Source organism: Colletotrichum gloeosporioides (assembly GCF_011800055.1).
Source record: "Colletotrichum gloeosporioides strain Lc1 chromosome Unknown consensus_117, whole genome shotgun sequence".
NCBI lineage: Eukaryota > Fungi > Ascomycota > Sordariomycetes > Glomerellales > Glomerellaceae > Colletotrichum > Colletotrichum gloeosporioides.
In genome coordinates this window covers 1105340-1123591 of record NW_025544762.1, presented here as the reverse complement: position 1 = coordinate 1123591, position 18252 = coordinate 1105340, and the positions used below count along the sequence as shown (strand labels likewise).

The 18252-nt window shown below is 57.1% G+C and overlaps 4 protein-coding genes across 4 annotated transcripts; all 4 read left to right on the top strand.

Moving 5' to 3' along the window:
- Positions 1–5911: 5911 nt before the first annotated feature.
- Positions 5912–6850, top strand: GCG54_00009250 (uncharacterized protein; the record flags this gene model as incomplete). The annotated part of the gene is made up of 1 exon (XM_045409198.1): positions 5912–6850. One exon carries the CDS (start codon positions 5912–5914, stop codon positions 6848–6850), a length of 939 nt encoding a protein of 312 aa, XP_045256443.1.
- Positions 6851–9084: 2234 nt separating this feature from the next.
- On the top strand, positions 9085–9645 carry GCG54_00009249 (uncharacterized protein; the record flags this gene model as incomplete). The annotated part of the gene is made up of 1 exon (XM_045409197.1): positions 9085–9645. One exon carries the CDS (start codon positions 9085–9087, stop codon positions 9643–9645), a length of 561 nt encoding a protein of 186 aa, XP_045256442.1.
- A 4876-nt stretch (positions 9646–14521) lies between these two features.
- On the top strand, positions 14522–16118 carry GCG54_00009248 (Riboflavin transporter MCH5; the record flags this gene model as incomplete). The annotated part of the gene is made up of 2 exons (XM_045409196.1): positions 14522–15155; positions 15211–16118. 2 exons carry the CDS (start codon positions 14522–14524, stop codon positions 16116–16118), a joined length of 1542 nt encoding a protein of 513 aa, XP_045256441.1.
- Positions 16119–17070: 952 nt separating this feature from the next.
- On the top strand, positions 17071–18234 carry GCG54_00009247 (Phosphopantothenate--cysteine ligase CAB2; the record flags this gene model as incomplete). The annotated part of the gene is made up of 1 exon (XM_045409195.1): positions 17071–18234. One exon carries the CDS (start codon positions 17071–17073, stop codon positions 18232–18234), a length of 1164 nt encoding a protein of 387 aa, XP_045256440.1.
- Positions 18235–18252: the final 18 nt, after the last annotated feature.

Genomic DNA, 18252 nt, shown 5'->3' with positions numbered 1-18252 from the left:
CCCCCCCCCCCCCCCCCCTGTTGGGGACCACAGCAGTCTCCATTGGTCCTCGGTCCCTGGTCCGTTCGGTGATTGATTGGGAACGCCTCTGCTGCAGTGCCCCCGACCATGGTTGCTACTAGACAACTGACAGGTCATCGGCCTTGGGCCCTGCTGCCTTTTTACAACCTCCCCAACAAGGCACACCAGCAAAAGCCTTCCCTGTTTCCAGAACGTTGAATATTTTTTTTTCAGGTGCAGGATACTAATTATTCTATGCGTCGCTACGCAGGAGGAAGGCTACCTGTTTGAGCCATCTCGACTGTGGTCTACCCGTGGTCTATCACGTACCGTAGGACAGGGACAATTAGCCGCATCAAAGTCGACGTCGCCGAGAAGAGAAACATTACATCTAAACAACGAGGGGCGCTGGCGTCTTTTTCTCGACGCGCTGATGCCTCGCCTTCGAGCGAGATCCGAGGCATGGAACCCTGCGGAGCGCTGTGTACCCCATATCCAGACGAATGTAGTTGGGAGGTTTCGGGACCATGTGCCACAGACCATATCAACATTGGATCTCACGTCTCGTTGCGGGATGGGGTGAGAGCTTGGGCCCGACTTTATTGCACGTTTCATCTAGGGAACCACCGCAAGTATGCGTGTTAAGCTCAGCTTTCACCACTGGCGACAGGTCTAGGTACACGCGTATCCGTAAGAACCCAGGCGGACGGAGTGAGCGGCCTGACTCGAGACGCCCTCGCGCTCATCAGCTTCCTTCTTTTTCGTTCAAACTCCTGCGCCGTCTTGAGAACGCGAATGTTTCTCCCATCCTCGCTGGTACCGCAAAAGATGTGAATGAGAGGCCCTAGAGACACAGGATGATAGAACTTTCCGGCAAACGCATTTGCTGAACGCTCGTTAGCCTGTCTCTAGGCTCAGCCGTCCCCCAGAATCTCGACTTTCATCGGTATCGAGGGAGAAACAAAGCGCTAGGGGGGGTGGGGAGTGGAAGAATCCGGACGGGGAGGAGGTCTAGACCCGATCACCATCCTGGCTGCGGCTCTCGGCTCTTCGAGGGTACCCCCTCTTCAACATGGTCTCCCGGTTGAACTCGACAACTCTGCTCTACTTTGGCAAATCTCAGACAGCCCGTCAGCATCCCATCATGAGATGGTGGGAGCCATCTAAGTCGGCAGGACGTGGACACCGAGGGGTTCGAAATGAGCATCTCACACTCGAGGATGGACTGCCCCTCCCCCGAATCCCATGTCAAGAATGTCCTTTTCACGTCCCTTGAATGCACCGTCTGTCCATCGTCGTCGTCTACAAGCCTGCAGGCAGCGCGACCTACCCATACACGCACGCCTCCCTCTGTCTCCCCTACTAAGGTTTATGGATGTCAACTTGTCTAGCGATCGAGATGATCGCCCAGAGATCCCATCTTCATTTTTCCCTGCTTGGTCTCCTCCACGGAATCTCATTTTCGGGGTGGGCTTCTTCTCACAGACGTCTCTTTGAAAGGAAGAGGATATGGCGTTATCTGGCCCAGGCCGCCTCGCCTGGAGGCTAGCTACCATACTTCAGACCCGGTTTTGCGCTCTACTGTGAAGTAATCCGTATACTCTGGCTGGCTTTTCCGAGGGTAGAGTGGGGAAGGGGTCTTTGGTTCGGGGCGGCCGTATCCCAACAGGACCGGAAAAACACGAGCATTCTACATAGTACGGAGACGCACGTCCAACGCCGCTCCGCACACAACTGCCGTCTACCATGAAAAGTCCAGGACCAGCATTCGACTTACATCGCAACACCTTGCCTCTGGAATCCCGCCATACGTTCATCGCAGGCCCGAACGCCATTCGCCTTCCGCGCGGATCGAATATTATGAGCGGTGTTCTAGAGCATGGGGTCCAGGGCTGCAGTGGTGCCCCTCTCGTCCGGAGTGGGCGGAGTGAACTCCGACAGCACTGTGGATGCTGATCGGGACCTGTCACAGTGGTGTACCTAGCCGGTCGGTTTGTGGGGTGGCAAAAGGCTCGCGTCTGCCACGACGCCCTCTTCCCGCCCTCCTCTCATTCCCTCCGAGGAAGATTGCGGATGCTGAGCTGGCCCCTTGGGACTTGGACCAGCGGATGATGGTTGGCACGTTCGCGATAGCTTGGCCCTACCTCGCGCCCTATCAGTTGTCTCGTCGCTGTCACCGCCCATGTGCAAGTGGCTGCAGATGAGCCGTTGAGTGCAGGAAGAGAGGGAGAGGGGTTGCAAAAAAGGGGCTAGCCAGCGTCCCTATACGAATGGGTTTCTTTATTTCCGCAAACTCTTCTATTTGCCTCGTTTTTTCTGCTCCCCCTGGATTTTTCATTCACTTTTCTGCAATAATCTTCATCCCAACGCGACAACAGAGACCGCAAAGTCGGGGTGGGGGGGTTTCGTGTGCTGGGGTTACTCTGAGCACTTCCCCATGGCAAACTGTCGCACTTGCGGCTTACTTATACGGCTTAAGCTCCGCTCTGCGTTACCGCGTGTGTGCCTTCCGCGCATCCGAGCCGGCGGTAGTAGGCCAAGAACGTCAACATGCGCCCGGCGTGAGCTAAATGAGGTCCCTGGGCCAAGGCAGGCTGGGGCGGAAAGGGGGAGGGGGGTCGGCTTTTGCAGGCCAAGTGGCGTGATGCAAGCTTCTAGTGTGCCCCCGGGGCCGATGATCTTCGGCAGTAGCAGGCAGCGCATTTCATTCGACATTCATCAATCCATGTGGGGGTGGTGTCATTGCTTATGATTGATAAAGGGGGCAAGGGGAGGGGGGTATAAGTCGAATGGGTTTCTTAGCAAGCCCGCTTTCGCTTTGCGTTTGACAAGTCTACGCGTACGAGCCGAATCAAAGGCTGGCCCTGTTCGTGTGCGCTAGAACGAGACTTGTTTCTCGTCATACGATGGTGTACAGGCACAGGTGGCGCCGCGCCGCGACCGCCTCCTGGGTTCTCTGGGTGCTGCTTGTTGTGGGATGGGGTGCGAAGTCTGGCTGTCGTCGTCGTGGCCTGTCTGTGGCCAAAGCCACAGAAAAAGAAGAAAAGAAGAAGGTGAGAAAAAAAAAGAAAAAAAAGAGAGATCCTTCAAGGGGTGGGTGGAATGGGCGCTGTAAGGCTGCGAGGATCTCGTCATGCCGTGGTAATGGCGTTACCTGCATACAGACGCAGCTTTTCTGCATTTTTCATTACTCCTGATATTCTGTCTGCTCTTGCATTCCTCAGGGCTGATTCGAGGCAATGACAGTCACTGGTAGACATGGTCAATGTATCGCTAGTGGGCGTTTGACCGGTCGTGTCGATAACACGGTGGGCGTGGTTCCACGCAGCGGCTCTACACTAGAGTAGGACCCTGGACCAACTAACTAGCTTCACGCGACGAGGGGCGGCTTGCGGCTGATGGCACTTTGACAGATGGGTCGCCACAGAGGTCGGGGAGCACTCGGTTCGCTGGCGGGCGCAGCAAGGGCCGCGGGTTTGTTTCTCAGCACTTGGTAATGGCCAGGGTCTGGTCAACGTGCGGCGATAGACGACGGCTACGGGCACGGAAGCAAGACTCTTTCGGGGTAAAAGCCAGGGGCGGAAAACAAGTAGTGCTAGGGGCTATACGGAAGCCAAGCACGTCCAGCATGAAGAGTTGCTTCTCTGATTCGAGATGCAGGCTTGCAGATGCTCACTCGCTGCTCTTGTGGGCTTGATGGGGATGAAGGGGGGGTTAAGTGAGAATGACGAGAGGCAGGTATGCTAGAAAATGATATGGCGGTTGCGTGGTGCACGGAAAGATGCCACGGGCTGGTCTGTACGCAGTAGACAAGATGTTACAGGTATATCATTGATGGACCCGTAAGGACGGTACCGAGCAGTACAGGCCAGATCAGGCGAGGTGGTATCAAAAGATTCAATCGTGCTGTTACTCTCAAGCTCAGTGGTGCAGTGTCCTGGCGCCGCTTTTGGGGGCAGGTAGTGCTGGATCACGCGAGGTGCAGGGCATTTTCGTTTTCTGCAATCAAGGATGGATGCAGTGTGTACTTAGTAGGTGGGTGTGCCCGTCCCTGTATGTGTCTCTTGAATGGAGGACCACACACAGTAAGGTACATGCCTACCTAGAGCAGCAGAATGGTGGAAGGGGGGTGGTGGGTGGCGAGCTGGCGGCGCGGGACGGCATCGGAGCTCCATGTTGAGAGCATGTGCCGGCGGGGGCATAGATTGGCTTGTTGATGTAGGAAGACGTTAGCTAGTCGAAGCGGTAGTGTGAGCAGTGTGCGGACGGCTGGACGAAACGTGGTGGCGCGCGCCGTCGATGGGCTTGAATAACATCCGACGTTGTGCGCCTGCAACTTTAATGGTGAAGGTGAGGTGAGGGTGAGGGTGAAGGTGAAGGCAGCGATGAAAAGCCAAGTCAGTACTCTCCCTACCTTAGTGTACGGATCTACAGCGTCAGACACGGTGGGTTCTCTGGCGACCGGCCTTGCACTACAGACACCTTAGCGTAACACCCCTCCTAGCTGCATCCAATTCAAGGAACAGGCGGGAGAGACGGGCAAGGTCCAGAGCGGCAGAGCCACAGAGCCAGGCAGGAGAAAGGGGGGGCCAGGAGAAAGGGGGGGTAGGAGGAGGCAGGCAATCCTATTCGTCAAACATATTTTTACGGAGTTCAGGCCGGCACCAATCATTACTTCCTTTCGAAGCCGGAGACGACTCCGGCGCCAATGAGCACCTGCCACTGGGTGATCCTTCTGCTGCCAACGCGGCCCAACCTATCAGCACGCCCGGACTAGGCCTCCGTTGCGCTCTGCCAGGATTGAGTGGATGGAAACTGCTTGCCTACCTACCCTTGACTGCGAATGATATCCGTCCAATTTCTCTGCACCCTCATCCATCCATCCTCTGTCTACGCAGCACTGCGTGCCTACTGCCTGGCTTCCTTCCGGTACATCTGCCTTCCCCGGCCGCATTCCTCAACCTCCTTCACTCTGTTTCGCACTGCCTGACCAGTCTTTTCTTTCCAATCGCTCCCTTCTTCAATTCATGCACAATGACCCCTGCCTACCTAGCAGGTATGTTTGCTCTGCTCCTGCTCTGCGACACTCGCTCTCACTCACGTCTAAGCTTACTCATCTCACGACCTTCACCCGTTCTTGACTTCCTATTCCTCTTACTTATCTCGACGTCTGTTCGACCTGGGCTGCCTACCCTGTTCTTGCATGCTGCTGGTCCCGTGTACCCCGTCATCTTGTATCTTGTTCCACTCTTCTCCAACCCACCATGCATCCCGTCTCCCCGCCATGGCTTCGTTATGGCAGCTTGAGTCTTGCTGCCCTCGTTGAATGAAACAAGCAGGCAGGCGGCTCGCGCATGCCCGTCCCGCTTCAGCGCGGTTGGTCGGCTACATTGACCACATGTTGGGATGCCAATGATACAAGCACGCCTTGGTCCTATCGAGTTGAGTAGAGCTGGCACCCTTCAGTGTCCTTCACCGGCCCCCTGCAAACTTGCCCACACACGCAATCCATGTCTACGTTTACTTTGGTAGGTACCTAAGAGTCGATCCAAGTTACCCTTCGTTCTTTCTCCTTGCCTCATGGGCACACCTAGGGCTCGCCTTCTCCGTAGCCTAGGTGCCTGCTTTTCTTAAGTTCGGACTTGCATCCGTCCATCCTCGTTGGCCTGCTGTCGTTCCTTGTCCCACATCCCCAATCTCAACCTCTCTCGTGTATCTGGCGTAGCCGAGAGATAACTCAGCAACGGTCATTACCTGGCCGAGTCATTCGATTTTTACGCTCCTAATACCATCACCATCACTAGGCCGTTTGTTCCTGAAAGGACCCGCCATCATCCTGTAAGCTCGACCGTGGGCGAGTGTTATCCAGTTCAGAGTTTCAAGCCAGTTAACCACTGAGGAGCAGGACACGATGGCCTCGTCGGACCACCCCTGTCCGCCAGACATGCTTTACAATACCGCCATGTTCATACCCATGCCGTTATATCCCACACCTCCGGGCCAGAGCGGCTTACTCTCCCCAGGCGAGGAGTCTCAATGCCAGCAATGGCTTGGGTTGGATGACCACACGGTCGAACCCATGTATGCCGAGAACGAATTTGTCGACTTCGTATATCCTTCGCAATTGGGGGCCGAAGCTCAGAACCTGAAGTCCTCACACTTCGGGATGGGCACCGAATATACAACGGCTACGTGGGCTACCCAAGCGAACAACTGGCCCCCATCTCAATACGAAAATCTTCAGCAACCGCTGGTGTCGCTCGTCAACACATACAAAGGCGAGGCTTGGCCTGCCCCTAATGCGCATTTGCAACCCGAACCTCAATCTCGATCCAAGAAATCGACAAATACGACAAAGACACCTACCAACTGGAAGTCCCGCACTCTTTCGTCGGCCGCCGGGCAAAGTCACAAGAGGGCAAAGATCGGGATTGGAGGCAAGCCATCTCCGTCGAGTTCGAACTCTTACGACGACAAGGCGACGATGGTAGACGACGATAGCAAGGATGAAGGTGAGGCAGAGGAGCTGTACGAGCAGAGCGAAAGCTGGCGTCCGGAACTGAAGAAGAAATATCGTGTCAAGAACCGGGCTGCAGCAAAGCGATGCCGGGAGAAGACGAAACAGTACGAGGAAAACCTTGCGATAAAGGAGCAGGAAGTCTCACAAGAGCGGATGTACCTGGACTCGTGCGTGACGGCGCTCAAGAACGAGGTGCTGGCCCTCAAGAACGAAATCCTACGGCATGCCGACTGCGACTGCGAGCTTATCCGGGGATACATCGCCAGAGCCGCGGGCGGTGTCAGCGCGGGAGCCGCACCAACGAGTCCCCAAGAATACCAGTCGATCTGAAAGCAAAGCGACGCAAGCGACGAGCTCTTCCCGAGTCGGGTGGACGACCGTATCTACACACGACAGAAGGATGTTGTGTTTTGAGCGACTCGGATTGGCGTTAGAATACACGAGAGGGCGGCAAACAAGTTGAAGAATCGAATTGACGAACCGAAAAAGACGCGATGGTTTTCGGTAAAATGATGGATGATTTCTGGCGCTGGGCATGCAAGCATCGTGGCGTCAAGACGGGTTTCTTAGCGTTGTTGCGTTTTGCTTCGTCTCCTCTCTTCTTTCCTTCCTCCTTCCTTCCTTTCTGAACTCCTCTCCCTTTTTCTCCTTCTTCTCTTGAGGGCGTTGGCGCCCTTTCTAGTCCCTCCCCCCTTTCCCTTTTTTTCCCTCTTCCTTTTTTTTCCCTCTCCCCTTTTTTTTTTTTTCTTGTCCCCTCCCCCCCTGGTGTCCCTCCCCTCCAAAGCCCCCCTTTCAATCGTCTTCGTCCGATGGTGGTACTTAATGGCAAGCCCAACCTAGGTAAGGTACTCCGTACGCTGCGGCGTACCTACTCGCAGCGGCTCACCTGACGTAATGACGTGGAGGGACACTACCTTACTGAGGCACGCGCAGATGGTGGGGCCCGATGACGAGGGGCCAAGGAAAACCCGAAGCAACCCTGATTGGCTCGGAGGCATCACCGCATTCTATTTTCTGGAAGATGTGCTGACGACGGATGGCTGGATGCGCTGCGCTGCGATGCGATGCGATGTGACGATGGGTTGCTGCGAATGATTCGTTGTTGGCGGCTTACTGCGTAGCGCATAGTAAGAATAATAACGACATCAACATCAACACCATGCCCCGACATGCGCATGCGCGATCGCCAAAAACAGAGGACTTCAATCCGGTGGGAAACGTACGCTTTCCAGCGTCAGCCCGGGCGCCCATGCCCATCCATGCCTTCCAGGTTTGTGGCCTCCTCATTTGCGGATATCTGATTCCTCATCCCCCTCCGCTTTCAAAATACGGCCTTTTTCCAACAGGTGCCTGGCAGCAAAGCTAGTGCACACGCGGGTTTCAGTGAACGAAAGAAACGGTCAAACGCGATTCGACGGGTGGTCGGGAAGCATCCAATCCTGCGCGCCTGACAGAAGGCTGAGGTCCCGATGCGCCAGCAAACTCTCGATAGCTGCAGCGACTTTCTGTCTGCTGCGGCACCCTTGTCCTCTCTGTGGGCATGCCACGGTCGCCCGGGCATGCTGGGTGGGTAGACTGTACCGCTGCTACCACTCTACTCAGCTCTTCCTAGCTGTCCGCCAGGCCTGGCCACGGCCAGACGAGTCCATGGGTTTGGGGAACTTTGCGGGCTAAACTCAACAGCCCATTTGGCACTTTTTGTCTTTAATTTTGTTCCTTTTCCTCAACCCCCCCCTTCACCTTGTGAAAAGGTGAAGAGACACGATAGCACATATTGTACTGTAATTTTTTTTTTGTCCTTCCGGCACCGGAACAACTGGAATCCAGCACAGCAAGCGTCAGGTGAGCGGGCACCTCCAAGCATCGCACACTCATGCTTTTGTCACCTACCTCACTCAGCCTGGCCGCCTTTGGGCCCATTCTGCCCCCTACCTTACCTCACCTCACTGGGCCTGCTGATCCATCTTTCTGCCCAGCACTCAGCAGCAGCAGCAGCAGCAATATCTTTTCTGAGTGACGTCCTGGCACGGGAATAGGGCTATCGGTAAAGTCTCCTGCTCATTGCGTCAGAAGGTACATACCTTATCTTGCACACTTGGCTCTCCTCCTCTGCGAAGCTCCAAGGAAACCTGACCTTGACTGGGGCAGCCACAGGACCGGGTCCTTGACGCAACACCAACCACCAAAAAAAGGAAGGGAAGACAAAAACCACAATAGCACCCAACACGGGACACATCACGATTCTTAATTTACCAGCATGGCCGGCGGGTCGGCAGTATGACGCGCACCGTCAAGGAAATCGAGAGTTCTTTAGCGACACGGCGAGCGGATCTCATTCTGGACTTGCAGTTGTGGCCCGCTCTGCCCTCTCTCGAATCGTCCCCTGGCGCCATTCCAATTGCTTGCTGTGAGAGTGCAGATCTCGCCGTGTCAACTACACGCCCAACAGACACCACCATACACAGACGCGAACGCTGGCGGCACTCCTCACCATCCCTTGGCAAACCTGGGAGGCGTCCAGGTCTTCCCCATGGTCCAAGGCCGAGGCTGAGGTTACCCAAACCATGAAACCACAGCGTGAGCTCCTGCCCGCAGGCCCAGCGGCAGCCAGCGGCGCCTCTTCTGAGCGCGAGTCGACCCCGCAATCTGTTACCGGCGGTCCTGGTGCTTCTTCTGCCCCAAGACGTCGTCCCCAGACCAAGATTGCGTGCACATCATGCCGTCGGAGGAAGTCGAAATGTGACGGCTTACGTCCCGTCTGCTCATTATGTGCAGGCATAGGCCGCACCAAGTGCGAGTACGATGCAGGGCCCGACGTCACACGCTTCGCCGCCCTCAAATCCAAACACGAAGAACTGCAACAACGCGTCTCTCTATTTGAGGAACTCTTCCACCTACTATCTATGCGCGACGACTCCGAATCTGTCGAAATCATTCGTCGCATACGCAACACAAATATTCAGACAGGCCTGGGCGACCTTGTCAAGTTTATCAAAAACGCCGACCTATTGATCCAACTGGCCTCTACCAAGTCAGCAGAGTCCTCCCCGGCACCAGGAGCAGACGTTGGGCCCCACGGTTCCCTACTACTAGACGAAATATCGTCTCTGTTCGAATCATTGTGAATAGTCCTGGCCCCATTGGCCTTCCCTGGCTACGCTCTTTGACTAACAAATCGACGCAGAAAACCGTCCATCTCCAAGCTCGATGCCACGACTCGTACTAAAATTTTGGACGCGATCAGAGTGCAAATCGATGCTCTCGCCAAGAGTGAAGACAGCCAGTCAGATTCAGCTACGACAATGAAAGGCGAGGTAATGACAGACGCGATGACGGACGTAGATACGGAGGCCGAATTGGATGGGCTACCACACAGCAAACGTGGAGATTTCCTCAAAGGCCTGTTGAACGACGATGCTCAGAGGAGACGAAATTGATGATCCGCTCCGCTTGTAAAGCCTCTGTGCGGTTCTCTGCGTCGCGGAAGATGTCACGAGTCATGGAACCAGTCGGCTGTAGGGAGTCCAAGGCATGCGAGGCAAACTTACGTCGCTTTCCAACGAACGTATCAATCGAGGGGCGTTCTGGACATGGAAACAATTCACGTGGGATTTACCTATGCCCACCGCCCATCAAGAACGAAGATCTCGAAGAATTCGTAGTTGCCAAGATTGGGTGCAGCGTTGGGCACAGGAACATGGACAGTGAGTTTTGAAGACGTCGGCTTCTGGCGGGTTGCATCCACTTCAACCTTTCGGGATTGAGTCGTCCCCCGTCCCCGGATCTCCCGTTGGGTCGACGGGAGGCAGGAGGGAACAACAAAGGCTGCAGCGTGGTTGTTTCAGATGTATGGGTTACGGCTGTTATGTTATGATGATGCCTGGCCCAGCAAGGGGTATGACATGTATTGAGGATATGAGACGCCCGCTCACGATGTTGATGCAAGAGATTTTATAGCATGCCGAAGCATTGGTGTTTTTGGGTGGCGGTAAGCCTAATGAAAAAGTACCTGTATCAAATCAACAGATTGCGTGAAACTTCGGGCAGCAATTCGTGGACGGCGGACTTGATGCCGAGAGAACGTGAGGTTCTCGTATGCTTGTCACGACAACGATGCGATGTGGTACGCCCACATAGGCTCACTTACCGCTACAGGGACCTACGCAATCCAAGCTCAAGCTCGACGAGGACGTGCCTTGCGAACAGTGACCTGTCGCATATCGACGCGATCTACGGCTCTTTGGACACTGCTGGACTAAGGGCCGAGGGCGTCTACCAAGCAGCAACCCAGCCTTACGGCGCCCCGAACGCCTCGGGCCGATTGCTACCTTGAGTCCCCGATAATCCCAGGTGCTGCTACTAATTGAGCCGTGGACGTCTTTTTCCAGCAGAATACACCGGCAGTGTGAAGGCACTGCCGGTGTATTCTGCGGCTCCCCGCACACACAGACAGAGGGAGAGCCATTCTTTCTCTCTGCACACGGCAGCAATTTCGACCAGATGAGTGTGACCGGCCCAGTGCGCGTCGACCGCCGGGCCTAGGCTCCTTCGCCTAAAATACGAACGCAGTCCGACGTCGTATGAGAGATGGGGGACCCTTGCCAGCATTTGACAGCATGGCAGCATGGCAGCCCAGCACAGCATGGTCGCGTTTGCGTGCGTGCGTCCAGGCGCGGGGTTTTTGGTTGGCAGAGGGCCATGGCATGGCAGCAGCGGAAGCAGGAGCAGACGCAGGCAGTCCCATGGCATGCGAGAGGGAGGGGAGAGGGGCAACTGCGGCTGCGACTGCGTTTGCAAGCATGCGGGAGGAAGCGGAGCTGGCATCGTGAACCCACGACGACGACGACGACGACGACGACGACGACGACGACGACGACGACGACGACGACGACGACGACGACGATGACGGATTACCTTGCCTTGCCCCCCTCCTAAAACCTAAAGGAAAACAGAATTACGAACCTTGTACAGCGTTCACAGCGTGTCGCGCTTAATTCTGAAGTACAATTCCTGGGAGGGAGGGAGGGCCAGGATTGGCTTCGTCACACTTGTTGCAGTGGTTCGGCCGAGCACTGACTCGTTCGGTTCCGGGTTTGGCAGAACCACGTTGGTGACGTCGGCGTGAACATGGAAGATCCCCGTCTTCCACGGCACGGGTTTTTTTTTGTTTTTTTTCTTTCTTGGGGAGGGGTGGAGCGGCTGGCGGTGCGCAGTATAACTTGGCAGCCTTCTCTCCCCCGTTTCTGGTCGGAGAAGCCTGGCAATGGTTCACGATGCTACCGAGAGGTTCGCCAAATCGCCATCGAGGTTTTTGTGTGTTGAGCGGCCGCCCCTATCCGTACCTTTCCACCTATGGACAAGAGCAGAGACCGCCTTCTACCGCCTGGGGTAGAGGTAAAGGAAAAGGGAAAAACAAACAGAAAGAAGAGACGGAGGCGGGTTTAAGATGCATACCTAGGTGGCCGGGCCCCTTGCGGAATTTCCGACTCCAGCAACAGGCAGGCAGACGTACCCGGTCTGCAGAGACGGTCGACGGACTGGCTCCCGTGCCGCCCTACCAGCGCTGCGGCAGCGGTTGCATGTGGAACTGTTAGCGCAGTTGCCAGCAGATAGATGCAAAGAAGAGGGGACGCGCATCGCTGCTGAGGTAAACATTCGGGATCACGTTTTTTGTGGTGATCCAAGCATTTGGATCGAGATCCGTTGGGCTGGGTGACGGGGGGGCCCAGGGTTGAAATTCCGGATATTACGTAAAGCAAGTTGTTCGGGTAAAGTACGGCGGATCCAGCACACGCAGAACGCACGGGCCATTTATTATGGGTACTCACCTAGGTACTTCCCGTTGGCGAGGGCGGCCGGAGCCGGACAGAGTCAAACGAACGCAACTCGCCATCGGCGTCTGGCGGGCAGCGGGAGAGCGTGGGCCAGCGAGAATTGGAGGGTTTCACGTTTGCTATATGCATTACTTGGCGAGCCTGGGCTTAGCGGTGTGCAGGAATAAATGGCGAAGAAGACGTCCAAGGGGAGGGGGAAAGGGGAAGGACTGGCACCCAGGCGATTTTGGTCGGTGGTAGTGGGTGGACTGCTGCTGCCGATGCCGCTGCCGCTGCCGCTACCGCTACCGCTACCGCCGGCCGGGAAAGGAAACACCTGGTGCCAGACGTGTTTCCGTTACTAATTCTCGGACGTCACGACTGTCTTCCTTCCATGAGTCACCTGCCGTTTGCTTCGAGAAAGGATAGGCGCCACGGGATCTCGATGAGCTAGAGATGGCCGTATGGGCGAGCCGGCCAAGAGATGCAAAAGGTCGTTGAGGGCGTAATCGACTTTGGGGGAAATGCGACGGACCGTTGCGGAAAGATCGAGAGGCTTGGATGGTGTAAGTTGCAGGCGAGATGTGCCGCTTTGAGGTGGCGGTTGCATCATGGATGTCCGCTCGGTCGTTTGTTCGTGTTCACTTGCGGCATTGGGAGGGAGGTTTTCGTCTTGCGGTATACGGCATTCCGCGCGGGACGTCGGGGTTGCTTTATACAGCTTTTCCCAAGAGATGACTGCAGTCTGCTGCCATGTAAGTCGGCTGTCCGCGTGGACCTGCTGCCTCTGTTTGGTGGTTGGGTGACCTTGCCCGCCGGACCTGACCGAACGGCGTCGGCTTCGGCCACTAACAAAAACAACGAACCCAGGGCTCGGCTTCGGCTGAAGGACGTGTCGTTTGGTTCAAGGCCGGGGTCGTTTTTGGTTGGTGGGGAAGGGCAAGAAAAAAAAAAGGGATCTTGGGGTGGAGGGAAAACCACGACTAAGTGAAATAACGCCATTGGTCAGTTTGGTCCGGTTTCTGGTTTTCCTTGAGCCGCCCTTCCGCACCCCGGACTAACTATAACTAGCACGGCCATGCGCCTGGGACATGTGCGTCTCGTCTTTCTCTAACTCTATAGAGACAACGGGGATCAGGAGGGGTGGCATGAGACGAGAATTTGGCGAGATGCCTGACAGGCACTCACGCAGAGAGAGAAAGAGATGATGCGAAGGATGGGCATTTGCAATCTTCCTTAACCGTGGTTCCCCATGAGGAAGCGGGAGCCGACGACTCTGGACAACTCGCAACCTGACTTGCAACCCAACCTGTCCACCCTGGTTGATCGAAGGAACTGGAACCTCAACCTGGTCTTGCTCCCCTGGTCTGGACTACACGACCTTACCTTAGACGTGCTTCCGTGACATCTGGGGTAAGCGCATGGATGGGCAACAACCGCACAAAAAACTTTTTTCCCAATCCCTTTAGTCTCTTCCCGCCTCTTTCTCCCTCTCTCGGCTTCTCGCCTTTGGATGGAGAAATGACTTAAGACTTGCATCAAATCACCTAACCCACCCAACCTTGTGCGGTTCCTTTTCCACCACCCCCGTTCGTTCCCGCGCCCTTCTCTGACACCCACCTTTTCGAACCGGCCGCCGCCCGCCGACTTAGGAACCGCCCGCCACACACCCCCTCCACTTGTTTCGCTTCGGTTCATTACCCAAGGGCAGTCCCAAGGCGGCCCGAAAACTACAAGTAAGTGTGACTCTGCCCACCTCCCACGACGGGTGTCTTTGGACGTTTGTTTGGGCTGTATGTCTTGTTGAGTTCCCGAAACCTCTTGGGTTGAAATCTTGTTACGCTGTTTTATCAGAAACGGTCCTTCTTCTCTCATCGTTTTGAATATCTTGTCCATTCCGTTTTCCTGTATCGAAAAAAGGTCTTGCGGAGAAGTGAGCAGGGTCGGTTCTGTAAGACACAGAGAGTCTTGTCGAGGGGTAAGAAGCGTTCGGTGCAAGAGAAGAGGAACAAACAGAAGAGACCAGACCGGATCCCGAAACCTACAGGCAAGACAGCAGCGAGGAAGAACAGCGCCGGGAAGGGGGTTCTGTACCAGAAACACTTCCAGAAACACAAAATAATATCCTTGTCTCTCTTCTTTCCGTTCCGTCTTTTAACACAGGTACACACAACCGCACACGCCCCAGATGGACCCGGAAAAGGCAGCACAGACATCCCACCGCCACCACCCCGGGGCCAACGACGACTACAACGACACGGCCACCGCGCACTCCTCCTACATCGCCCCGGCGGAGCCAGACTACAGCAGCTATGCGTACCCCGTCCCGGACAAGGCCGACTCGGCAGCGCACAACGGCACCGCCGCCTTTGGCAACGACCTGATCCCCTCCGTCTCCAACGCCGTGGCCAACGCCGGCGGGAACACTTACGCCAACCCCGGCAACAACGCCGCCGACGGCAAGGACGGCGACTTCATCAACCGCGTGCCCTCGGCAGCGACGACCACCGCCGCGGAGGAGGAGACGTACCCCGAGGGCGGCCTGCGCGCGTGGTCCGTCGTGCTCGGCTCCTGGCTCGCGCTCTTCTCCGCGCTCGGCATCATGAACAGCATCGCCGTGTTCCAGACGTACGTCGCCACGCACCAGCTGCAGGGCTACCGCGAGGGCACCATCGGCTGGATCTTTTCCGTGTACACGTTCCTCTGCTTCTTCGGCGGCATCTACATCGGCCCCGTCTTCGACCGCTGGGGCCCGCGCTGGCTCGTCCTCTCCGGCACGGTGTGTCTCGTCATCGGGGTCATGTTGCTCAGCATCTGCACGCGTAGGTCTCTCCCCGTCTCCCCCTTCGACGGATGGCACTGACAAACGCCACACAGTCTACTGGCACTTCATGCTCGCATTCGGCATCCTCTGCGGCCTCGGGTCCTCCCTCGTCTTCACGCCGTCCATCGCCGCCGTCGGGCACTGGTTCAAGCGCCGCCGCGGCTTCGCTACCGGCATGGCCTCCACGGGCGGCTCCATCGGCGGCATCGTCTTCCCCCTCATGATGCAGTCTCTCTTCCCGCGCCTCGGCTGGGGCTGGACCATCCGCGCCGTCGGCTTCATCTGCCTCGCCCTCTGCGGCGCCTCCAACTTCCTCATCCGCTCCCGCCTCCCGCCGCCCCGCAACGCCTCCCCGCACCCGGACCCGCGCATCTTCCGCTCCGCCGCTTTCAGTCTCACCACCGCCGGCATCTTCCTCATGGAGTTCGCCCTCTTCATCCCGCTGACGTACATCTCCTCGTACGCCCTCAGCCGCGGCTTCAGCGAGTCCTTCGCCTTCCAGATCCTGCCCATCCTCAACGCCGGCAGCGTCCTCGGCCGCGCGCTGCCCGGCTGGTGGGCCGACGTCGCGGGCCCGTTCAACAGCAATCTCGCCGCCATCGTCGTGTCGGTCGTCGCGTGCCTGGCCGTGTGGCTGCCCGCTGGCAGCTCCGCGGCGGGCGTGATTGTGTTCGCGGTGCTGTTCGGCTTCGCGAGCGGGAACAATATTAGCATCTCGCCCGTGTGCGTCGGCCGCCTGTGCAAGACGCAGCACTACGGGCGCTACTACTCGACGACGTACACGTGCGTGTCGGTCGCGTGCCTGGTGGGCATCCCCATCGGCGGCGAGCTGATCACGGCTGCGGGCGGGGAGTACTGGGGGCTTATCGTCTTCACGGGTGTAGTGTACGTGATGGCTTTTGCGGCGCTGCTTGCTGCCAAGATTGTGTGTGTTGGGAAGAACGTTTTTGCTGTTTTCTAAAAGACAGACGCGAGATTTCATTTGCTACAGGGAGAAATCATTTTCAGGCGCAAAGGGGATGCTGGAAAAAAGCTTTGTGGGTTATTGGATAACATGATGCATGGCATTATTACGTAGACCAAGATTGAGAGACAGCCTGTTTGTTTAACGAGAAAATACTTAATGTAATATCATCATGAAAAATGACCCAGTGTCTACGTTCTGGGCCGGCGTCTCGGTATCGCAGCGGCTATCGGTGCCGAAAAGGGCCAACTATCTCATGATCTAATCAAAAAAGCACCCTTGCTGCATGTTTGATGTTTGCCCGCCCGCCCGTGCCAGGGGCGTAAGCAGCTTGGTCGTGTGAGAGTTTCCCGCTCTGCCGCCGTGTCGCGAGCTCCGATCCACCCGACGTCCCCGTGCCCAAAATTACCCGGCAGGATCCCTCACGGAAGGAGGGTCGGGTGGGGCGCACGGGCCCCCGTCGGCCCGTAACAGGAAGAGCCCGGCCGCTGCGAACGGTTAAAACCCTCGTCTCTCTTCCCTCTTTTCTGTCGTCGTTGTTTCTTACTTGTCTGGTCGATTTTGAGTCGTCGCTCAGCAACGCGTGAGGCAGCCCGTCAGTTACTCTTTTTCTCGAACTGTCCCGGCCTCTTGAGCGTTTACCGGCAGTGATATATCAAGGTGAGTGAGAGTGATGTAAGCTGCGTCATATGGCCGGAGGGCCGAGGTTGAAACGGAGATGGGGGCGCCGAGGGTGTGAGTTGATGGGGAGGGGGGAGGACCACAGCGCTTATATGCCTCACTCTCAGGGTGTCTTTCTGAATAGGAAGAATATCGGAGATGAGCCTCTGTTTTGAAAATTTATAAAGTACCGTCGTGACTAACACCACGGCAGACTCATCCACGCTCACCCCACCACCCACACAGCTCATCTCACAACCATCACACGTACACAATCCTCTCGCCCAACATGACAACAGAAACCGCCGAGCACCAAGAGGACGCCTACTTCTCCTCCCAACCGCCCCCGAAAACCCTCGACGCCCACGTCTCCGCCGCCCGCGCCTTCATCACGCACCACGCCGCCCTCCCCGCGCGGCGCATCGTCCTCGTCACCTCGGGCGGCACCACCGTGCCCCTCGAGAAGCAGACGGTCCGCTTCATCGACAACTTCTCCGCCGGCACCCGCGGCGCCACCTCCGCCGAGTACTTTCTCGAGGCAGGCTACGCCGTCATCTTCCTGCACCGCCAGTTCTCCCTGCAGCCCTACAGCCGGCACTACTCCCACGCAACCGACTGCTTCCTCGACTTCCTGGCCGAGGGTGAGGATGGGACCGTCGTAGCCAACTCCGGCCACCAGGAGCGCATGCGCGCCGTCCTGCGCAAGTACCAGGCCGCCCGCAAGGACAACATGCTCCTCATGCTGCCCTTCACCACCATCACCGACTACCTCTTCGAGCTGCGCGCCATCGCGGGCTTGTTGAGACCGCTCGGCCCGTCAGCGCTGCTGTACCTCGCCGCCGCGGTGTCGGACTTCTTCCTCCCGCAGGACCGCATGGCGGAGCACAAGATCCAGAGCACCAACGCCACGGACTCCCTTTCTTCCTCCAAGCCTGCGCCTGCGCCTGCGCCTGCGCCTGCGCCCCAGCCCCGCAACGGCAACGGCGCGCCCTCCGAAGATGAAGAAACATTCGACAACTTCGACTCCTCCCCCGCGATCCCGCGCTCCAAGCGCCTGATCATCGACCTCGATCCCGTGCCCAAGTTCCTGCAGAACCTCGTCGACGGCTGGGCGCCGCAGGGCATGGTCGTCAGCTTCAAGCTCGAGACCGACCCGGCCATCCTCGTGCATAAGGCGAAGTACTCCCTCGAGCGCTACCAGCACCACCTCGTCATCGGCAACCTGCTGTCCACGCGCAAGTGGGAGGTTGTTTTCGTCGCGCCGGGCCAGCGGGACAGGTGGGTCCGGGTCCCCAGCGCGCAGCAGGGGCCGCGGGACGCGACGCCGGCGGAGGACAAGCCGCTCGACCCGGCTGCGCTGCCGGAGGGCGACCCCGAAGTGGAGATTGAGAGCTTGATCATCCCTGCCGTGCAGGAACTGCACTCGAAGCACATCCAGTCATTGCAGAAGTAGACTGTGGTTTAGAACAGC